Source organism: Anas platyrhynchos, chromosome 28 (genome assembly GCF_047663525.1).
Source record: "Anas platyrhynchos isolate ZD024472 breed Pekin duck chromosome 28, IASCAAS_PekinDuck_T2T, whole genome shotgun sequence".
Taxonomy (NCBI): domain Eukaryota; kingdom Metazoa; phylum Chordata; class Aves; order Anseriformes; family Anatidae; genus Anas; species Anas platyrhynchos.
In genome coordinates, this window is record NC_092614.1 from 1,391,620 (window position 1) to 1,408,121 (window position 16,502).

The following is a 16,502-nucleotide window of genomic DNA, read 5'->3' on the forward strand; positions in this document are numbered from 1 at the left end:
GGGAAGGGAGGAGCAGCCAGGGGCTGAATGAAGGGCTGCCGGCCAAAGACATAGACCAATTTATTAATTATAGTATTTTTACACTCATAAATAGTAAAGGCAGATTATACCAATGGCAGGGTTCCTTTCCCCCCTCACTTCTGGGACACCAGAGGCACCTGGTGGGAGCAGGGCAAGGCAGAGGAGGGCCAGGAGCTGCCAGGAGCAGGGGGAGGCAGCAGAGGCTGCCCCACGTCCCTGGCCTCGTCTGGGGCAGGGAGAGCTGCTTTCCCTGGCCTCGGGCCCAGAAGCAAGGCTGGCAGGGCTGGCATTAGCCATGCAGGGGTGAGGCAGTGGGGGAAATGGGGCTTTCACTCAACACACAGTTTCCTCTCTCTCCAGGCATTGGCAAGGCTCCGTATTCAGCAGCGAGGACGTCAATCCAAAGCTGAGGGAAAAAAGCTTTTTTTTCTTTTTTTTTTTTCTTTTTTTTTGTATGGGTTCAGTGTACTCCTCCTCGTCTAGCTGGGCGCACGGCCGGAGCTCCTAATTAAAAAGCGGGGCACATCTCACTGGGGATGTGGTGCCCGTTGTAAATTTTCACTATTGTGGAAAAACGGGCAGAGAGTGGTTCAGCTGCACACGCTGCGTTTGGCTGCAGAGATATCTGCCCTCCCGACGCAGCTGAATTTCCTTCAAACAGGCAACCGCCTGCAGTGGTGAAGTCTAAATTGAAATTTTCAGAACTCTGGTTTAGGTCACTTTGTATAGCTCTTTCTTAACTTGCCCCACCAGGTTCTTTCCTCGCCTCAGCTGCTTTTACAGCCAAGCCCGGGAGCCTGCCAGGTCTTCACAGATCCCGAGGGCTGCTGTAGAAATCGTTTGGGCTGGAATAACCACGCCACTCAGAGGGACTGGTGGCTCAGGGCTGGCTGCCTCCTGCAATCCCCCCACCTGACGGTGACGTTGGCTTTGACCTGCACCCCAGAAACACGCCACGAGGCAGCTCTGCAGTTCCCCCGTGCTGGAGCAGGGCTGTGTGCTCCATGCCCGCTCTCATCCTGGCCCCTGTCTCCAGCTGCCTTGCTCAGACAGAGCACCGACATACCAGACAGCCCTGGCAGGGAGTATTACGGGCAGGGAGGTGACGAGGCAGGAGCATGCACAAACAGGACGAGCATTCCCCGTTCCCACAGAGCAGTCCACAGGGAAGGCGTCGGATCCGTGGCGCAGCCCCCTGGGGTGAAGGCAAGGCTGGCTTTGCAGAGGTGAATCCGTGCAGGTCCAAACCATCCCTTGCTGAGGACAGGGCATCCAGAGGCTCAGGACCGGAGGAGCAGAGCCAGCAGCAGCACTGTAGCATCCTCACATCTGAGAAAAAGCTGAGCAGGAGAACATCTCGCCAAAGAGAGGGGCTCAGCAGGAGAGTTTGCTCTGGCAGAAGGCAGCAACCACCCGAGGTGCTGCTGAAGCTGGGGCTGCCCTGCTCGGAAGACGTTTGCATCGCCGAGACCTGGTCCCATCCTGCCAAACACCAGGGTGGCATTGCAAGCACCCAGGAGCCCTGTCAGCTGCCAGCTGGTTTATCCACGCATCTGCCCCAACCCTTTTCCTGACCATGGCAGGTATTCACCGTTCAGTGCAGCCTCAGGCTGGCCTGGGAAAATGCCTATACGGATTGAATACTAACCAGACATCTCCTTATATACACAAGCAGGGGTGGCAGCCGGCTCCCAGCAGCACTAATAGGTGTAGCCTTTGCCATAAAGCTGCGGAGGGAGGCTCCCAAGGTCCGGCAGGTAAGCGGCGTTCTCATCCAGGTGAGACAGAGGCACCGTGTCCTCCTCGCTGATCTGCCGGTCAAAGTCTGCCTTCAGGGTCGGCCGCTGGTTATCGGGGAAGGCCAGAGAGAACAGGGCTTCGGGCTCGCACACGAACTTGTACACGTAGCGCTCCCCAGCCACCTGCGGGGAAGAGAGGAGAATCCTGCAGGCACGCAGGTGGCACCAGAGCAAGCTTGCAAAACCACCTGGCAAACCCATCAGAGCCTCACGAGAGGCTTTGCTTTGCAAACTGACCTTCTGCATGATGCCCTTCTCGTAGTAGTAGCGAAGGGAGCGGCTCAGCTTGTCGTAGTTCATGGCTGGCCGGTTCTTTTGGATCCCCCACAGCCTGGCTACCTGCAGGACAAAGCCACAAAGCGCGTGGATGTCTGAGAGCCCAGCCCAAGGGCACAAGGCCATTACCCAGCTGTTTGTGTTTTGAGGAGCAGGACCACGCCAAAGCACATAGCAACCCTCCTAACATTTCAGTAATAGGCTCAATATTTGTCTAGCAGCTCTTCGAGAGGGAGAGCAGAACTCGGGTTGAAGCAGAGACATTTTTCCTGCCATTTTTCCTCGGTTTTGCTGCCCCCACTTCTCATCCTCCAGCACTCTGACAGCCTGAGGATGCTGAAGGACTGCTTCATCCTGTGCTACGCTTCATCTGCAAGAATCAGATGAGTTCACCAGGAACCCTCCTCCACTGGAAGAACAACGTGCCTCTAACTCCCACTACGCGGAGCTCAGCTTTGTCCACGAGGCCGAGGAATCTCTTGTAAGCAGGTCAGCCCACCGAAATAGCTCATCTGCACTGGCAAGTGCCCAAAAAGGTGATGTGCAGCAAGAACAGGGCTACAAGCAGCTCTGATCACATACAAACAATTCCAAAAGTCTCCTAGACATCATCAGGTGGATTTTTTTTTTAAACATGGTGGCATTAAGAATGACACCTTAGTTAACATTATTTTTGATATCGGAATACCTTTAGACTAGGCCGTGGTTTCTTTCAGATTTTCATGAAAGCTTCCGTGATCAGTAGGGTTCAAAACCCCAAACCTCAATGCCAGCCTCAGGCATGGAGCATGAGGAGACAGCACAGATCACTGCGAGCTGGGGACTGAAGTGTGCTGTGCGTTGGGAAGTGGAGATGGGGTGATTTGGCTCGCTGCACTGCCAAGACCCTAAACCTACAGCCAGCCTTTGTTCAAGCTGATACGGGTGTCACCCAGGTGCTTGGACCTCTTCTAAAAACCTGGGCTTGCTGCAGGGTTTAGCCAGTACCCCTGGGAGGCAGGAGCCTTTGCAGGGCAGAGGAAAACCACCAGGGAATTTGCATGCTCAGAACCAGCAGCTGCTCCCCTGAGCCCGCGGAGAAGCTAGAAGGTTTCACCTCCTCTGGCTCAATCAGCTTGAACTCCATCCCTCTTCCAGTCCAGGCGATGAAGTGGGAATTGGTCGGATCATCCAGCAAAGCCACAAGAAATTGCCAGAGCTGGAGAGATCCCCGTCGCTGGTAGGGAGGTCCTTCCCGGTACCCTCCGACCTCCTGCTTGATGTCTCCTGCTGAGGAGGAGAAACAACAAGCTGTTTCTAAGGGTAACAGTGTGGAGAAAAAAAAAAAAAAAAGTTGCAAAGAAAGCGTATTTCACAAAAACACACCCAGGACATTTCAGTTCACATAAACCAGAGCAGCAAATTCACCGTTAGCTCTTTTAGGAGGAGCTCTGATGCCCCTCACAATTAAGCTACGGATGCCAGAATGCCTTTGCTGCTTAAAAAAAAAAAAAAAGGCAAAAAAGCACAAAATGCCAAAAAGGCAGTATGAACCACAGCTAACACCACCTGCAAAAACACAGCGCAATGAACCACGTGGACAGTGGCCAAGCGGCCAGCAAGGATGCCGAATATCCCTGTCTTACAGCAAAACTAGAAGTTAGTCTTTCTCTGACCTTCAAATTTTTCTGGAACCACGCAGACGTCATCAGAGAAGGATCTCATCTGCTTGTCGTAGCTGCAGCCTGAAAGAGGAAAAACCCACACAGGGCATCAGGGACAGGGACAGGGGAGCAGCAGAGAGCAGTGAGGCACAGGGCAGGGATGACAATCGCTGAGTTCCTCTTTTATTCAGATAAGCATGTATTCAGCAGGCTGGGTTTGCATGACTCCTCTCCCTCAGTTACCTCAAACTAAGCTTCATCTCTGTGCTGTTATGGTTCTCACCTGCAAAAAACATTTTTCCAGGGGGCATTATAAGAGCATTAATGGAGAGCAGCAGCATCTGAATGTTTTCTACAGGCAGCAGCTCAGAAATCTCCTATCTTACATCTCCCTGGCTTCTTCCCATCAAGACAGGGAGTTCTCCCGGACAGATTATTTTTGCCTGTACATTTTCTCAGCTAAGTTTGCAAACGAGCAGGTCTTTTTAAGCTCACTGTGCAGTATGTATCATTGCCTGGGCACTGTAATTTATATCCTCTAGATCTCATTTCCAAATCCCACATTTTCTGAAACAAACCCAATTTCTGTCCACAGCCAAAATGGAAGCTGTATCAGGGAGCTTTGGAAAGATTTACCTCGTACCCTTTATGCTCCTCTGTAAAGCCATTGTCTTCAGCAGACATTTTGCTGATGCTAAGGGCGGAAGGGTACTCTGAGCTGACAGACTGTGCGTTATTGCAATCATAAACTACTCTCAAAAAAGCATTCTTTGGGGTTTGCACATTTTCTTCCCCTGTCTGGGCAGAAGGACCCAGTGAAAGTGTAGTATCAGCAGCGATGTGTTCCCTACTCTCGGGGGAGCTTTTTCTTTATGTATTTATTTCTGCTAAAGTGACCAAATTCCAAGTGTCCATTAAAACACCGGGACACCAGAAGCAACACTCCCCCTAGAGCAGCTTATTGGGCGAGTGATGTCAGGGCAGCAAGTCTTTGGACAAGCCTGCAGAAAAAAAATAAGATTTATCCCTCGTGGAATGTAAGAGAATTACCTGATTGCTCTGGTGTCTAGAGAGCTATTTTTGGAACTATAAACTTTATTTCTATTGTGATCCTCTGAAGTCTCTGCTATTTGCTCTGTGCGCCCTGTTTCTATGGGAAGCAGCAGGTGGAGGTTGGCTCGGCACGAGGCAGCTCAGCCCCAGCTCCACGCTCACCCATCCTTGGAAGGGGCCAGGCTCTTGTTAGCCACCCGAGTCTCTTCAGCCTCTTTTGGTTTTAGACTTGAGGATCTGTTTGTCAGAACAGAGCAGGTTTATCTCACACGGGGCTCCAGATCCCTCGGGGAGCTGCTGTAGGGAGCAGCACTCAGGTTTCCAGCAGCAGCCGCTGTCAGCGGTGAAAGCTGATCCCCGGGCAGCCGGGCTGGGAACACTGCATCTCCCGACGCCTCCATTTTGTGAATGAAATTCCTCTGCCTCCATTCAGGGATTCAGGGAAGAGGCACGGGGCCAGGCAGCGCCGTGAGCCGCAGCTCGGGGTTGCGCAGCACAACCCCTGCACCCAGTGCCCCTCTCCTCTGCTGGGGTTCGAAGGTCACCTCCTGCTGCAGGGATCCGAGATGGGTTTTCTGTACGGGCTCCAAGATATTTGATTCCTTCCTCTCTGCTGTCATTTACAGAAGGTTTTCAGTGTAAATCCTTTAAAGCTGACCTCACTTTTCTCCCTTTCTGCTACCTAGCGGCCCACACAACCCCCTCAAGGCCAAAACTCTCTGCACAACCAGCACACCCTCTCCTCCGTTTCTAGTGTCATGAGAGAGAAACTTCAGTGGCTGGTGGTGGAGCTCACTGCACAGCGCTCTCCAGCATATTAATTCATCAGGTTTAGGGGCTTTTACCTAGTCACTGCTATGGTTTCTGCCTGACATCCATATGAAGTGAGGAGAAATAGCGTTGAGATTCATCTCTGTGTTCCTCTGTTTGTGAGGTCTCTTGTGAGACATGAACGGGGGGACAGACAAAGGTAAATTTAAAGCAAGAAAAAAGTCCTTTATACACTGCATAGTATCCTGTGAAGTCTACTCCCCTGGGGGTGTTTTTACTGAATCCAAGTCCTTCATAAGCTTTTGACATTTACATGAATAATGAGACCACCCCATAACATTAGATTAAATACAAATGCATAAGGGAGTTTCAAGCCCCTAAGTTAGATGGCATGAACTGTCCTCCAACCACCTTGAGCTAGGAGAAAGTTTCTCTCCTTATGTCCATTCCTGTGCATTTGTTTGCACATCAGTAATGTGCACCAGGCATAATCCAAATTGTGTAACTGGGCAGCACAAAGCTGGAGCAGAGGCTCCCAGGCTTCCTTGTTAATGGGGCAAGCCGGTTCCTTTGCTGTACCTTTTCATGGGGCAGAAGCCCCAACTCCACTTTCTCTGCCAGTCCTTCAGTAAGTTCAGCCAACCCCCATGAGCAAGCTCCTTTCCTTTAAGGGCTCATCTTTGGAATCCAACCAGAACGATCAGCATTATCTGACCAGATAAAAATATATCTAAGAACGCAAGATTTCTGTCCAAACCTCCCAAATGCATTGGGCTGGCCAGGTGCCAAAGTGTTTTTAGAGATTGCAGGAGTCAGGGCTCCAGCCAAGAAGCCAGGGCTGGTTCCATTAATGGAAATGGAATTGCCATTATTTATTAACACAGCGATGCAGCCTGGCTGAGATGAGGCATGGCATTGCATGATCATTTTCCATGTTCGTTATCTGCAAACATTGCATGGAGAGTGAACGTCCCGAGCTTCTCTTGGGCACGCTGAGCAGTCCAAATTAATTGCATTTCCTACTCCACAGCCAGTTTCCCAGTTTTCCACCCCCCCATAAGATAAAACCCGGTTTATACCTGAGTCGTACACGTAGTCCACCTGCTCCTGCTTGACCACCACGGCTGCTGGGTACTGGCAGCTGCTGCCTGCCCGGCTCGCCTGCTCGTACCGTGGGTCGTGGTACTCCTGCTTGAAGCCCTGCGGAGGGTACTGGAGGCCGGGCTCGGACAGCTGGCGCTGGTAGCCAACGGGGGCTTCTCGGGCCATGCCTTGTGAGGAGGGGAAGGAGCGGCACATCTCCACGGGCGGCTGGTAGGCAGAGCTGGAAGAGGGGAGAGGCCATGGGATGGCTGCTGAACCACCAAAGCCTGGCCAGCAGCTGCTCCTCCTAGCGGGAACTCACCTGTTTTCGATGAGGTATCCACAGCTGGATGTGGGGTGGGGTGGCCCCGCAGGGGTCAGGAAGCTCCGGTCCTGTCTAGGGAACTGTTGGAGCGGTGACTGTATCGGGGTTCCTGGGTCGGGGGACTTGATTCCGACTTGTCTGGGCTGATCATAGGCACTGGGACAGTCAAACAGATATCGCAGCGTTACAGTTCTGCAGTCAACATTGCCCTCAGCAACAGGACAGTAATAGGGAAAAGAGAAGGTGTTGGCCAAGATCCGCTCCCCATGGCTCGGAGCTACCCCACGCACTGGAGATACCAACCCCGGGGTGATCTGTACTGCACCGCACCCCCCTCACCCAGCAGCCAGCTCAGATGGCGGTGACACCACCCCATCAGATAACGTGGTAGCTCTTTGTTTTAGGAAACGGTTCCCCATAGGTGCCTGGAGGAGCGGTGTTACCTGGCATAAAGGCACTGCTCGCCATTGCGGTACTGGAATGGCTGCTTGTGGTTGCAGGACAGCGTGGGGTCCGAGGAGGGACTCTGCGGCTCCTTTTTAATCTTAGCAGGAGGACTGTGAAAAGCTACTGTGGGGGAAGACGTGAAAAATCCAGTTGAAGCTTTTCTTGGTTACTGAGAGAGTCCCGAGGGTAGCGTGCCTACATCCGTTTTTTTGTGGGCTAAGAAGCAAAGCTTTGGTTTGTGTTATGCAAAGTGCTCCTTTGTTAACACACCTGGCAATCACGCCTTGTGGGCAGCATTACCACCGAACGCCGCATTAAGGTACAACATACTTCTATGATGTTGCGCTGCAGATTTCCTGATAGCATAGTTCGTCTGGTAGGACAATAAGGGAAGGTTTTTGCAGACAAAGCTAATGAGCTGAAAGCCTTCCATGGGAAAATACCATTCTATACATTGCATCCTATTACAGGCTGTCACCAGACCGCCTTGCACACAGACACCTCACAGAAGTAGCATTTCCAGAAGCACTCACCAATTTATACAGATATATTATTATACGTTATTTGATATTAGCTATTCCAGAAGAGCTGCATCAGTGTTAGAGCAGAGTACAAAGCAGAAGCCTGACTTCCAAGTCCCCACTTTCACTAGAAGCCACCTCCAAGCTGGAAGAGCGGCTTGCAGGTCCTCTCCGCAGCCTCCCTCCTGGTGCAAGGAGGAGGAATATTTCTGGGCTGGTTAGAATTTCATGAATAACAAACGTGGGCTGCAGTTTACAGCACCAGGATGTGGGTATTGTTACTTCTTGTGCTTAATTAAATCCAGCAGGGAGCAAAACTTCCCTCACTAGTTCATCAGAAAACCTCATCCTGGCTGCAGGGCACACGGTAAGCATCTTCTGCCTTTGCCCCTGGGCTCTGCTACTGCTGTTAGGAGGCTGCTGACACTTGGGAAGGAAAGAAGAGTAACCCTGGAAAGGTGCACAGGTCTAGGCTTGTTTTTCAAACAAGGGAGAGGTCTGTCCTCCAAATCAAAACCGTAAGCTCTTTCTAAGGCTCGCTGCAGTCCCCGTTTGCCAGTTTACTCCCACCTCTCGAGCTGACACAAGGCTGCTTACGAGGAGTGGGATGCTCAGAGCTGTGATTACAGTTCCAAGGGTGGAAGGTCACATCCTGAGCTGCAAATACCTCAGACTTTTGCTGGGTTTCTTTCAGCACTAACCCAAGCCGTATGAGCAGCAGCCACCCTCAGGACAGCTCTTGCTCCCAGCAAATCCGCTCTGCCCCTTCAGAAGCAGGCTGCTAGCAAAAATGCTGCTGCCTCTCTCAGCACAGGAGGGTCTGGCCACTTCAGTTTGCCAACACACCTCCCCAAAATAGTTTTTCTCAGCAAGAAAGAAAAAAAAAAACAAACCACAAGTCTGACTCCTTTTGCCTGCCTTGGGATTCAGCCTACCCCAGGAAAGCCCATCTTCACTCTCTGCATCGCACCAGGACCCAAACGGCTCCAAACAGCCCAGCACAATCAGTAGGAATAAATCCGTCCATAAGAGACCAGAGCCTCATCCTGCTTCTGGCTCCTGCTCCTCCTCAGGGACAAGGGGCTCCCACGGCCAGCTCTGAGCAGCTCTTTTCAGCATGCAGAGTAAAGGGATGGACAGAACCCATCTAAAAATGCTGATGTTTTGGCTGAGGCTTTGGAAAGAAAAAAAAAAAAGCTCTGTCCAGTACACTGAGCTCCATTGAAGCCTGGAGAAGCTAAATGTGCTAGGAGCAGCCAATTCTTTCCGGCCCCTAATAGCTGGAACAGGCTATCGCATTACAACTGGCTCATTCATTCGGAGTGAAACATGGGAGCAGCCCTCTCCTCAGTTCTAGGTCAAAGAGAGGAAGAAACAAGCTGCATGACTCAGAGAGCACGCCAGAGCCAAGGCGGGGAAGGAGGTAGGCGAGAACACCGCATCAAAGTGCTTCATTTTGGTTTTCACAGGGAAAAGCGCCCCAGGCAGAGAGGGGCATTGGCATGGGAGAGCAAAATTGACTGCAGCAGCTTTAAAGGAGCACCTCTGCTCCCTGAGCTGCCAGGCATGCGTGCCCAGAGGATGGGGAGGCATCTTCTCACAGCCCTGACACGCTGCTGAAATTGAGGCTCTGGGTTCCCGCAGCTATTTCGAACGGTCTGGATTAATTTCAAGTGTGTAGGCTTGGTCAGCTCAGCACCAGGCTCCAGCTGAGCTGGCAGCACCCTGCAAGGACCGGCTGAAGCAGGCCCAGCGTGAGAAGAGCAGAAATTGTTGCACAGCCCCAGTGGGGAACTTTCCGAGATCCACGCCTGGACCTGCGCAACGCTCAGCTCCTCTGCAAGGTGAACGCTCTGCCCAGCTCTCAGAGCAAATGTTTGCGGTGTGCTCCGCACGCCCCTGTGCAAACATGTGCCGTGTTTTCAACAGATGGCTCCTCAGGGCAGGGAGAGGCCATGCTGGCAGCATGAGCTCAGCCAGAGGCCACGCAGGTGAGCCCCAGAGCAGCACCCGGGGACACGCAGCACCTGGAATCCCATGTACAGCACCTGGAATTCCACGTACAGCCCCCTTCCTTTTGCTCTGGGGGGCAATCGCTCAAATTCTGCCTTTGAATATCATTCTAATGCACTTCCTATGCTCTTCAGGGATAGCTAATAATTCACACACACCCCAACCAAGACATCTGCTGGAAGCACTCAGCATAAGGGACTGGTAGCTCCCACCACACACATACCTTTACATTGTCTAGGTGGGGACAATTAGCTTTTTTTTTATTTTTTTTGCATCTTGTCTGTCACAACAATGCAGGAAGGAGCACTGCAGCCTCAATGCCTGCGTGTTGCATTTACATATTCCTTTGGGTGAAGTGTCTCCTGCCCTTCTCCCCAGAGATGCACCGAGATGCAGCGTCCGCCCGTCGCCCCTGCGCTACTTACGGTTCTCTGAATGGAAGTCAGGCACAAATTGCTCATCGCTGTCTGGAACCTGAGCTGCCGGGGGAGGGAGAGAGAGAGGAGAATTAGATTTGGCACTTTGTGCGGTGTAATTAACAGTAAGGTAGAAATAAGTCTATGCAGGAAAGATCTGAGCTTTCCGCGGGGATGCACTTTAGTGACTAAGGCTACTTTCCCTCTGGGATTAATGAATCCCATTCCTCTGCCTGCAGTTGTGCTGCATCAGCCTGCCACTTTCTTGGTCTCTTACCTTGGAGAGAAAAAGGACACCGAGTTTATTAGCTCAAGGCTCACATTTTTCCTTAGAAACATAATATGCAGAGATTTTTAAGCATTTAGCAGGGGGAAAATAATTACCAGCTGACAGATTTGGCAGGGTTATGCCAAAGCGCTGAGCATGGGGAACATCTATGGCTTCAACAGAAACAATCCTTTCAGTAGCTCCAGAAGCAGTGGCTAGGTTGGCACTAGCAGAATAGGCTACAGTATGTAGATCAGCAGAAAGAGAATATTTCAGAAGAAAATAATAATAATAATATAACCTGGTACCAGGAGAGAGAAATTATAAATAACGCCTTGCATGTGTGGATGATTTTGTAAGTGGGAAATGTAAGAGCAAGCCTGACTGCAAAGCACTGCTATTTCCCCAGTGATCAGTGCTGTAAAGCTTATTTCTAAAAGCCTCTGCCCTGTCGGCAGCACTGGTAGCAGCACTCCAAGAACACTCCGATTTCTCAAACCTTGCTGGTATTTCCAAGACCGTCGAAAAGACAGCTGAAAGCCTGCAGAGGCCCCGTTCACCTGGCAGCAGCACATCCCCTACAAGATGTTGCTGAAGGTGGTAAGTCGTTAACAACATTAACATCTCAATGACGTTGAGAAGCTTCAGGCCTAAAGCCTCCTGGAGCCAAACTGGAGAGGCTTGTGGCATGAAGTCACAAGCACGCTGTCTGTAGTTTGATGCCACTGGGTGAGCCAGGGGTTCACATTTACTAATTCTGATTTTCACGACTGGACTTTGCTAAAGCTGTAAAAAAAAAAAAAAAAAAAGCTGGCGAGAGATTCCCATAGCATTGACATCGGAGACACGAGGAAAGTCTTCCCCTGTGTACTTCATCACTCTTGGGACTAAATACTTACTTTAAATTAAAATGCTGGAATTAAAATATCGGAATTCCATATTCCACTGGAATATGGAATTGCTCACCTGCCTACACACAGCTTCCTGCCTTTTCTCAGCTCCAGCTTTGATCAGCCTGTTCATGGATCACCTACCTCGAGGTGGCCTTAGCCCACGCCTGGGTTGCCTTGAAGCCACTTCAGAACAGGGAATTAAAACATACTGAAACAGCCCAGAAGATGGAAAAGTTTTATTGCAAGATGCACAGGTGCCCTTGACAGATTATTCTAACGCAAAATCAAATGCTGGAATAGGAATTAAGTCATTTTGGTACATGCAGCTAGTGCTGGTCCGTTTATTTTGGTTACTAGCTCTTCTGGTATCACAGAAGCCAGCTACGCATGTTCTCCAGTTTCTGCTTCCCTCATTTGCCAAGTGAAGCATTAATCAGCTCTGCCCTTGCACATTTGCAGAGGAAACAATTCCTGCAGATTTTTCAACCGTAAATACAACCAAGCACGCTTATGCCCTCCTACAAGATGGTTTGCTCCTCTCTTTCCTTAGCTCAGATGGCTTCAGTCCACCCCCAGAGCAGCCCTCCACTACCCAGAGATAGCAGCTGACGTGGTGAATTCAGACCTGACAAAGAACTGAGCACCTAGGCAGGCTCTGGGAGAAATTGCCATAGAGAGAACCCTTAACCACAGCACGTGTCGCGTTACAATAATATTTTATTACTTCCAACAATTACTTTTATGTCCCTTTAATTGCAGGGAAGGGAGAACTTTGCAGCAGATGCTTATTTCACAAAATCTCTCAGAAACTACTGCTGAAAATAGCGTCGCTGTTAGTTCATAGCGGAGCCAGTTTGGGATATTGCAATGCAAACAAAAATACTGCACTTAGCTCTAAAGCAAAGGTGAGGTAGTCAAAGTAAGGGGAGATGAGGAATGGAAGCCCAGTAATCTCAGTCACGTGAAGCTGAGCTAGACAAGACAAGCCAAAAATAAACCTCAGGGAATAATACTGCACTAACGACAGGCTGCGGATTGGAATGGAAGGAGCCAAGCTCCTCTCACTGCTCCTTAAAATAACCTATATGACAACTAATGGGAACCATAAGTGGTAAAAGGAGAGGAACAGAAGCAAACCTACATAATTCCTTTTATGAACTACCTTGAAAAAGTGACATCAAAATAGGAGAAATAACAGGGATCACATCACAGGAGCTGAGTTTGGATTTCTCAGCTTACTGCCCATTGCATTGCTGACAACCTCACTCAAAGAATCACTTCTGTGCAGCTGCCAGCTCCACATCACATTCTAACAGATTCTGCTTAAAATGGTGTAGACGAGGACTTCAGAATTTTAGTAACAAGGCCTAGGGTTTTCTAAGCATCTGTTTCTTTTTAGAGCCATCTATATGCAGATAGTATTTTATGCAAAGGTGAAATCAGGTGTCAATTGCTACTGTTAAAATACTCTACAAAACTAACAAAAATACCCCCAAGAATGAAGTCATACACACATATACACAAAAATATATTCATACATATATACTCAAGTGTATACATGGTTGAAGTTTTATTAACACTTCGCATATGGCTGAATGTTTGTTGTAAATTTTTATCTAATATTTGCTTCCTTCCTATTTTTTCCCCCTTAATTTAAAAGTAACTGTAAAATAGAATAAAATAAAATAGACAAAATAGCTAAACACCCTGCTTCAAAAGGCTTTTTTTTTTTTGGTTAAAATTCTGCAACTGGGAATCACCATGGGAGAAAATAGGTCCCTATGCGTGCAGTCTAAAGTCATAAACCAGATGATTAAAACACACACTGAATTTCCTCAAAAATCTCACTTTGACTATGACCGGATGTGATGAGCTGTATAAGAAACCCACTTGCTATTTTCTGAAAGCATGCGATAGATATCATCACTGGGCATTTCTTGCATTGCAACAGCCAGTTTCTAGAAAGTCAAGTGTTTCTCTTGCAGCCACCCTGGATTTTTAATCTAATAAAGACAAAAAGATATGGGAATGGAAATTCTACTTGCCAAAACAGAAAAAAAAAAAAAAAAAAAAAAAAACACACAATAGCCTTCCACAAGTTTTTTTTATCCAGATTCTATTGTGACCTTTCCACACTAACCCCTGATACAAAACCATCTCTGAAGTCTTCTGTATCTACCATAGTTTAACGATCATTACTTCTGGACTCTACCCTCATTTAATTTTGTCCTTATTAAAATCTTGTCTTCTCAGCTCTGAAGATTCATTAGTAATTTCAAGAAATCTCTCTGCATTTTCATCAAAAAATCTCATTAAGTTTTATGAAGCACTGACTGCTGTGGGGAGGGTATTGCTCTTCATGTTTATGGCGCAAAAGCAGGTAATGGGAAACCTGGAGCCCATTCAGAGCCGTGTGATTTTGACAAGCTGTTGGGATGCTCTGGGACTCAGCTATCCCAATCGGAAAATCAAGACTGCAATGCATAATTGACAGATGCATTGCAAAGAAAAAAAAAATATATAGGAAGTGGCAAAGTTCCTGAAATCCTTTGAACAAAAGATGATACAAAGGATTAATACTTCTAAAGATCAAGCGAGAAGGTAGGAGCTAAAGTCCGTTCACTGACAGGAAGCAAAGGGCAGAGCTGTTTGGAGAATCCAGAGTTCCTTCCACTCTAGTAGCCACTAAAGATTTCTTCCCAGAAGTGGAAGGTATTCAATAGGAAATACAGTTTTGTGCTGCTGCTTTTCTTCTAAGGCTTGCATTACAATTTCTCAATCACATGACAGCAGGTTCCCTTTCTCCGTTCAGTGCTACAAGACCCTGGGATGACCTTCCCTTCACCCGGGGTGCTGGTGAATTCATTCTACAAACACTCTGCTACTGACAGTTGTATCGTAGTGATTGTGTGCAAATTGTTTGGATCAAGGAGCTATTTAAAAATATTAAAAAGTTTAAAATTGAAAGTCTACCAGAATCTGACTGAGGCAAACAAGTCTCATCGGCATCTCAAGGTTTTTGAGGATTTAAGAGAAACCGGTCTCAAGCAAGCATGCACACTCCGCAGATCTAATAAATGATCAGCAATTAATACCTATTTTTCTGCTCCAAATTAGCAAATTGTTTAAATCGCAGTGGAGCCTCCAGATAATTCCTTTTGCATCCTTACAGTCCTCACACCCTTGAATGCTGCCTGATCAATGACATTTCATTTGAATTTGAAAAGAACGTAAAAAAAGAAGAACTTTTTTTTTTCTTACTAACCTTACTTAGGTTACTACCTTTTTGAAGGTTTTTAGAAAAAAAATCCAGATAACTATTTGACAGGTTTGTCCCTCACTTGTTGAAGAATTCAAGGAAAAAAACCTGCTCAAAATGCCATGCATGTTTTCATACTATTGTTAAATATTTGTTAAGTACCTAAATGCATTAAGCTCTCTTATGTTTATCAAAATTCTGTACTTGAGGATACATTTTGAATTCTTCTAGAAAAGGGATCTTTTGTAGTCCTGGAATCAGGACAAATTCATTATGCCGTTTAGAACCACTTTCACTTTGAATTAACGGCACTCCCTGGACCTTGAAGTTTCCTCTTCCTTGAAGTCAAAAGGCAAAACAATTTAGACTTCAAACTGAGCAGCATGTAGAAAGACAAACTCCAGGAAGGTCCTTTCAGAGAATTATCTTAAAAAAAAAAAAACAACTATGAAAAGCACCTTGTTCCCCGAATTAAAATAACAGATTATTGTTTGTTTAAGAAAATATCAATATTTTGGCAACTAACAAAGATAAGCAAAAAATTAACATAAAATCAAACCAGTAACAAGTAGAGGCTGAAACGAAAATTGTAACCAGGAAAACGGGCTAACAGCCAAGTTCCATTCATAAGCAAATACCCAGCACAATAGTGTGATTCATGCTTCTTCATTTACACAGCCCAGAGGTTGGCAAGTCTGAAAAAAAAAACACTCAGCGTTTGGAGCTAGGCAAACGAAGCGAAGGAGCAGAACAAACACCGAAAGACGAACGAGCGAGAGCCGAACAAACCAAAACAGAGCGAGGGGAAGGAGCCTACCTTCTGTCAGCCAAGTCTCCTGGAACTGGCTCAAGTCCTGGAAGAGGTCTGCACGAAAAGCGAGAGGGTTCCTCAGTGGAGCGCTGGGGAGGGACAGCAGGATGCTCCAGCGGCGGAGATGCCGGGCGGGACGGGGAGGTGGGGGCGGAGGCGCAGGGGGAGGACCTGCTCCCTGCCCAGAAGCCTTCACCACCCCCAGCCTCCCCTCCACCTCCCCCCTTACCTTCCGAATCCTGCACCGGAGGCAAGCCCGGCTCCACGGGGCTCTTCCCAGCGCCCTCCGGAGCCCCGCACCCGGGCCCCGCATGGCCGGGCGGCTGCTGCGGGTGGAGAGGATCAGTGCGGGGGCTCTGAGCGGGGGCTCTCCCGGCTCAGATCCCCCAAAACCCTTCCCACCCCCCGCCCTGCGGAGCCGCCACTCACCTGCGGGAAGGTGAACGGCACCTGCTGGTCCAGGTACCCCTTCATCCTGCCGCCCGTGCGCTACCTCCGCGGAGCTGCCTGCTCTCGGCGGGCACCTGAAGGGGGGGCAGAGGCACGGCGGGGGTTAAACTAACAACCAGCCGAGCCTCCCGCACCTGCCGAGGCCAGCCCACACCGTGTGGGGGGAACCCTATACCCGGTGGGGGGCTCCTCACCGCTCCCCAAACTTGAATCAACGGGCGGGAACGAGGCCGTCTGGCCGGGATGAGCCCCCCGCCTGAACGGGACGAGCCCCCGGGACGAGCCTCACCCGGTGGTGGCAGCGGCGGCTCCCGGCCCATGCGGAGCCCGGGGCAGCCCCGCCCGCCCGCTCAGGCCGCCGTGAGCCCGGGGCCGGGCTCCCATTGGCGCATCGCCGCCCGCCCGGCCCGGCTCCCCGCTCCTTTGTTTCATTGACTCCCTGAATGAAGCCCT

General features: G+C 49.3%; 1 protein-coding gene across 10 annotated transcripts; it reads right to left on the reverse strand.

Annotated features, from left to right (window-relative positions):
* Positions 1–43: 43 nt before the first annotated feature.
* ETV4 (ETS variant transcription factor 4) lies at positions 44–16,496 on the reverse strand. 10 transcript variants are annotated; one of them, XM_027445486.3, is made up of 12 exons: positions 16,339–16,496; positions 16,029–16,123; positions 15,829–15,922; positions 15,606–15,653; positions 10,378–10,431; positions 7,415–7,541; positions 6,969–7,127; positions 6,643–6,887; positions 3,752–3,820; positions 3,193–3,365; positions 2,058–2,159; positions 44–1,943 (listed from the first exon to the last, which is right to left on the reverse strand). In XM_027445486.3, exons 2-12 carry the CDS (start codon positions 16,071–16,073, stop codon positions 1,722–1,724), a joined length of 1,338 nt encoding a protein of 445 aa, XP_027301287.3. In that variant the 5' UTR covers positions 16,074–16,123; positions 16,339–16,496; the 3' UTR covers positions 44–1,721. The 10 variants fall into 10 exon arrangements, with proteins under 10 accessions (XP_027301287.3, XP_071885155.1, XP_027301284.3 ...); XM_072029054.1 differs by having other exon boundaries at positions 3,193–3,362; positions 15,829–15,925; XM_027445483.3 differs by having other exon boundaries at positions 15,829–15,925.
* Between the last annotated feature and the right edge of the window lie 6 nt (positions 16,497–16,502).